Source organism: Cynara cardunculus, unplaced genomic scaffold, assembly GCF_001531365.2.
Source record: "Cynara cardunculus var. scolymus isolate 2C unplaced genomic scaffold, CcrdV1 Un_Scaffold_7943, whole genome shotgun sequence".
NCBI lineage: Eukaryota > Viridiplantae > Streptophyta > Magnoliopsida > Asterales > Asteraceae > Cynara > Cynara cardunculus.
This window is the reverse complement of record NW_020203868.1, coordinates 9,652-16,027: the sequence shown is the minus strand read 5'-3', so window position 1 is coordinate 16,027 and position 6,376 is coordinate 9,652. Positions and strand designations below refer to the sequence as shown.

General features: G+C 40.9%; 1 protein-coding gene across 1 annotated transcript; it reads left to right on the top strand.

The window, feature by feature from the left end:
- Positions 1 to 3,395: 3,395 nt before the first annotated feature.
- On the top strand, positions 3,396 to 4,691 carry LOC112505026 (beta-hexosaminidase 2-like; the record flags this gene model as incomplete). The annotated part of the gene is given in 3 exon segments (XM_025108972.1): positions 3,396 to 3,636; positions 3,743 to 3,796; positions 3,799 to 4,691. Coding segments are annotated over 3 exon segments (1,188 nt in total), but the record flags the coding sequence as incomplete, so codon positions are not given.
- Positions 4,692 to 6,376: the final 1,685 nt, after the last annotated feature.

Here is a 6,376-nt window from a genome sequence, read left to right as displayed (position 1 = left end):
TTGAATTTCTCAATTAATGCAAGTGTGGTTCCTGTTATAATCAAGTCATCTACATAAATTGAAACAATTAGAAAATCATCATTCTCCTTGACCGACTTAACAAATAGTGTTGGTTCATAAGGACATTTCTTGAACCCTTCCTTAAGAAAGTAGCTTTCTATCCTCCCGTACCAGGCCCTCGGAGCCTGCTTCAAACCGTATAGGGCCTTTCTTAGTCGGTATACTTTTTCCTCCTTACCGTGCACTTCAAAACCTTGGGGCTGCCCTACAAAGACAGTTTCTTCTAGCATGCCATACAAAAAGGCACTTTTAACGTCTAACTGGTGAATTTTCATACCTCTTTGTGCAGCAAAAGCGAAGACGGTTCTGATTGTATCCCACTGAGCCACCGGAGCAAAGACCTCCGAGTAGTCTAACCCTTGTCTTTGAGCGTATCCCTTCACTACGAGTCGAGCCTTATGCTTATCAATATTTCCATCCTTGTCTAACTTGGTCTTGAACATCCACTTTACTCCAATTGTTGTCGTACTTGGGGGTAAATCACAAAGTTCCCAGGTGTTATTCCTCTCGATCGCCTCAATTTCAAGCTTCATAGCATGTCTCCAACACTCCTCTTGCACTGCATCATGGTAATTTGTAGGCTCCGATAAAGAAGAGAACATGGCGACATTCTCCTCCTGATTTTCATCACTAAGAACCCCCTCTCCGCTGACGTAATCGTGCATCCAAGCGGGTGCTCTCGTTTGCCTTCTTCCCCTTTCATTGGTTGTAGTTGTAACCGGATTCACATCTGAAGACCCACTTTCAGTCCCACTTGATGGACCATCCAAATTGCCAGTCCCATCAGAATTGTGAGGCCCAGTTGAGTCATTGAATAACTCGTTTGTAACGTCAGATGAACCTGCCCATCTTCATTATTATCTTCCCATTCTAATTCTGAAACCTTAATTCCAGATTCTTGAGACCAGTTCCACGTGGCTTCTTCTTCGAATACAACATCCTTGCTAACAATAATCTTATTGGTAGTTGGATCATAGAGTCKATATGCCTTGGCTTCTTCACTAACCCCAAATAGAACACATTTAAAGCTTCTATCATCCAAYTTTAATCTTTTTTCTTTAGGCACATGAACATGAGCAATACAACCGAATACCCTAAAATAACTTACAGAGGGTTTTCGATTGCTCCACTTTTCTTCAGGTGTGCTATTTTCGAGAGCTACACTAGGACTTCGGTTAAGGACATGTATACACCAGTTGGTGGCTTCCGGCCAAAATATCTTTGGAACCTTTCTAGCACTCATCACACTTCGGACCATATTCATCATGGTTCGGTTCTTCCTCTCAGCCACACCATTTTGGTGTGGCGTATAGCTTGCGGTAAGCTGTCGTTGTATCCCATTATCTTCACAAAATAGCTTAAACTCCCTGGAATTAAACTCCCCTCCTCTATCAGTTCTCAAACACTTGATCACCGTTCCTGCTTCTCTCTCAACCAAGGCTTTAAACTTTTTAAAAGTTTCTAAATCTTGTGACTTTTCTGTAAGAAAATAGCTCCAACATTTCCTTGAGAAATCATCAATGAAATTAAGAATGTACCTCTTTAGACTACTCGACTGGGGGGTGATAGGTCCACAAATGTCGGAATGAACGAGCTGTAATCGTTGGGTTGCCCTCCACGAACATGCTTTTGGAAATAGCTCTCTAGTTTGCTTTCCCACCAAGCAATCTGCACAAGTACCCACTTCAGTATTGATAGCCGGCAGCCCCTTCATCAGTTCTTTGTCATGTAGCACCTTTAAACTCCTATTGTTGATGTGTCCAAACCTTTGATGCCAAAGAAGAGTAATATCATCAGTTTCTGATTTGTGACATTCCTCATTACAACTTGGTTTAGCTTTGATCATGAACATCCTATTTGAGCTCATTTGGATGCGTGTGATCAGGCCTCTTTTTGGATGGAACATGCTGCAAGTTCCTTTCTTTATTAATATCTTCAACCCCTTTTCTGGAACTTGACCGATGCTTATTAAATTATTCATGAGATCGGGAACAAAGTACACATTGGTTAACGTATGAACGATCCCTTCAATATAGACGTACACTTCCTTTTCCCAAAACAGCCATACGCATATTATTTCCAAGACGCACGTTATTACGGTAGGTATCATCCAATGAACAAAACCATTTCTTCTCTCCCGTCATGTGATTCGAGCAACCCGAATCCAAAAACCAAACACACTATTTTGTTGAACCGCCATCTTGAGCCATCAACACCATTTCCTCCGTATCGTCATGCTCGACATAGTTAGCATCATTCTCCCAATTTGGACACTCACTTTGAAAGTGTCCAAGGTTGTGACATTTGTAACATTCGATAGTATTCTTGTTGAAGGAAGATTTGCAACGTCCTCTACCTCTGCTTAAACCACCACGTCCCTTCCCCGACCTCGAGAGGGTGAACTAGTCGTTATTTTCAAAGCCTGCTCATCTTCTTGTTGCCCGATCATGCGCTGCTCATGAACCAGTAGGCTACCGTGTAATTCATCTATCGTCATAGTGTCGAGATTGTTTGATTCTTCAATCGAACAAACAACGTAATTGAACTTTTGGCTCAAAGATCGTATTATTTTGGCAACAACCGTACCTGAGGTCAAAGGGTCACCATTTGCCTTCATCTTGTTCACAATCGTTAGGGTTCGGGCAAGGTAATTGTCGACCTTTTCACCATCCTTCATTGAGAGAAGTTCATATTCTCTTCTCAAAGCCTGCAGTTGAGCTCTCTTCACCTTTGTAGAGCCCTCATACTTCTGTCTCATGGAGTCCCAAATGCCTTTTGAAGAGCTCTTATCCAAGATAGTTTCCAAGATTTCCCTTTCAATTGCTTGGAACAAATAGTTCTTCACTTTCAAGTCCTTTAACTTGGCTTCAACCAAAGCCTTCCTCTGTGCTTCACTTAGATTGGCCGTTTGTGCGAGAACGCCATTTTCCACCAGGTTCCACATCTCCTTACTCCTTAGGAAATTCTCCATTAGCAAAGCCCAATGATCAAAATGACCATCAAACTTTGGAATTGATGGTTGAACAAACTTATCAGAGTTCTCCATATCTTCCTTTCTTCCTCACCTTTTGACAGTAAATAGCTCTTCCATTGTTTCTGATACCAAATGTTATGGTACCACACACACAGTAATACTCAGTATTGGTGCTCAAAAGCCTCTCTACTTATTCATGCTACCAATTGGCTTCTTAAATACACCACAGAAAATAACAAACGTTGAAAACAACAAACTCCCTATTCTATTGGAAAGCTGGAAAACTTCAAAAACAAAACAAACTTCCCCTGCAAAGCAGAGACTTATTCAAACATGACCCACTAACAAAAAACCCAACAATTACTATGGTGTTGAGGATTTGTTGAGGTTGATTGGGGGCATGAGTGCGAATAAATTGAATGTGTTCCATTGGCACATCACGGATTCACATTCGTTTTCGTTGGCTTTGAAATCGGAGCTGAAACTTGCCGGAAAAGGATCGTACGGGTTGAACATGCAGTATTCGATGGAGGATGTAAAGCGGATCATCGAACTCGGGTTGGAACACGAAGTCCGAGTCATTCCGGAGATCGAAATGCCAGGTAAGTCCTTCACTCATAAGTGTATGAAAAGAAATGTATCCACTTTTAGCTGATTTAGAACTCAAGAAAACATTACACAAAAATGTAAGCATATATCATTTCGCAACACATACCGGATCATGGGCCGAAGCTTATCCGGAGATTGTAGCTTGTGCCAACATGTCTGGTGGCCGGCTAGGTCCCCATGGGAAGATCGGCTTGCAGTCGAACTAGGAACTGGTCAACTGAACCCTTTAATACCCAAGACGTACGACGTTGTCAAGAACATCATCAAAGAAATGACAACCCTGTTCCCAGATTCATTTTTTCATGTCGAAGCTGCTGATATCATTCCGGGTTGTTGGACGGCTGACGACACCATCCAAAAGTATCTTGCCAGTAACGGGACTCTCAGTCAGGTCCTCGAGATCTTCATCAACTCGACCAACCCTTACATTTTGTCGCTTAACCGAACCGTCATCCATTGGGAGGATGTTCTTCTCGATGCTGAAATCAAGGTGAATCCTTCGATTCTCCCTCCCGAGACCACCATCATGCAAACATGGAACGGTGGCCCGAACAACACAAAAAAACTGGTGTCAGCCGGTTACCGAACTATAGTGTCCTCCTCCGATTACTATTACTTGGATTGTGGACACGGGGATTTTGTCGGGAATAACAGTGCTTACGATCAACCACCGGGTTTCGAACAGGGAAAGGGTGGATCGTGGTGTGGGTCGTTCAATTCATGGCAATTGATATACAATTACGATATAACATACGGGYTAAAMGARACCGAGGCAAAGTTGGTCTTGGGTGGGGAGGTGGCTTTGTGGTCCGAGCAGGCAGACCCCACGGTTCTTGATTCACGGATTTGGCCTCGAGCCTCGTCTATGGCYGAGGTGTTGTGGTCCGGGAATCGGGATGAGACCGGGAAGAAGAGCTATGCGGAGGCCACAAATAGGTTGAACGAGTGGATTAACCGAATGGTTAGCCGAGGGGTGAAATTCGAACCAATTCAACCGCTATGGTGCATTCGAAATCCCAGCATGTGTGATACCCTTAACCCCTTCTGACATTTTTATATTCAAAAACATGTAGTTATTTTCGTCATTCTGATCAAATATGTTATAAAAGATCTGATTATATAGTTAATATTTCTTGTAGTTTTCTTTTTCATAATTTAACCGTCCGAATAGAATTTTTACCATAATTGTAGCGTCTCTTAAATATGATCCTAATATAAAAAAGAACACAACTACAAATAACACTAGTTAGATCAAGATAACAATGCCAAATTTGATTTTATTTATGTTTTATAGGAAACCAGTTTTTTATTTAATTACTTGAAAACTTTAGAGCATTTCTAACAACTATGTTGTTTTAGAAATTTTATAGATTGAGAAAAGTTTGCTTCAACTATGCTAAACTCTCTATAAATAGGCATAGGAATGAGTCCCGACCCGTCGGGCAACCCACCTGCCTCAAACGGGGACGGGGATTCCCCAATAAATCAGGTCTCAGGGACGGGGACAGGGATCCCCGTTTGGCTCAAGCCGGGAATGGGGCCGGGGACAGGTATATCACTTCTCGCCGCGCCCCATACCAGTTTTATATATTAATTATTAAATATAAAATACATATTCCTTATTAGTTTAATATTTTTAAATTTTATTCCAATTTGGCAATTTCTAGTCTTTGAATCTCAAGAGCCTTTCGCCCTTAACCATTTCCTCATGTTTGCCACTTCGCCTCCCTTCTTTCAAATCGAGCCTTAAGCCTTGTTCGAAATCGATAACATATTCCATTCTTCCAGAGCCTTGTTCGGCCCCTCGCCTGTTCACTCGGCTCTCTACCTCCAACCTCTGCCCACCGTCAGCCTGAGTTCATTTAGGTTTGTAAGACTATAAGTTGTAACTTTCAGATTCTTCTTGTTTTACTTTCATTTAAGTTCCCCATTTCTTTTCCTCGCATTTATTTACTTGAACGATTGTTTCTTCAGATTTCATCTAGGTTTTTTTTGTGTGGTAGGAATAGGATTGGTAATTGGTAAGAAGGTTTTATCTACTAGATTTGATGACCAATTGGAATACTAATTCTCCTCTCAATGTTTTCTTTTTAGATAATCCTATATATCATAACGGTGGTGAATTACCTCTATGTTTAGGAGACTACCACAATTAATGAACCAATACCCCCAAAAAGTTTGTCATATGTTGTAATGGTTGGCCGCTAATAAAACTAGGTTGTGATTAAGTTTGTTATACTTAAGATGGATATCTTTTAGTAAGAAGAAAACCATCAACGACTTGTATACTTGGTTGGCTGCTAAAAACAACTAGCAATTGTTATAAGAGGACAATGTTAACCAGTTGTAAACTTATAATAAAAAGATTCAAGACTGCAATAAAAGTCGTTTCTTCATATTTCATCTAGGTTTTAGGTTTGTAAGTTTATTATATATTCTCATTAATGTTTTCCATTCACATACAATTAATTTTAGATGGAACCTTCGGAAAATGAGAACATACTTGGTGATGAGATGGAAGAAAACAAGGAACAAGAAACAAGAAACAACCGGTGATGATACTTACGAATCCGTAAGCATGCCTGCAGGGACTAACACTAACACGAGCAATGAACAACCACAAAAAAGGTTAAAGTCGGTTGTTTGGAATCATTTTAACAAGTGTATGTTGATGGTGTTAGACGATTTGCAAGGTGTAATTATTGCAATAAGCAACTAATGGGTAGAGCCAAC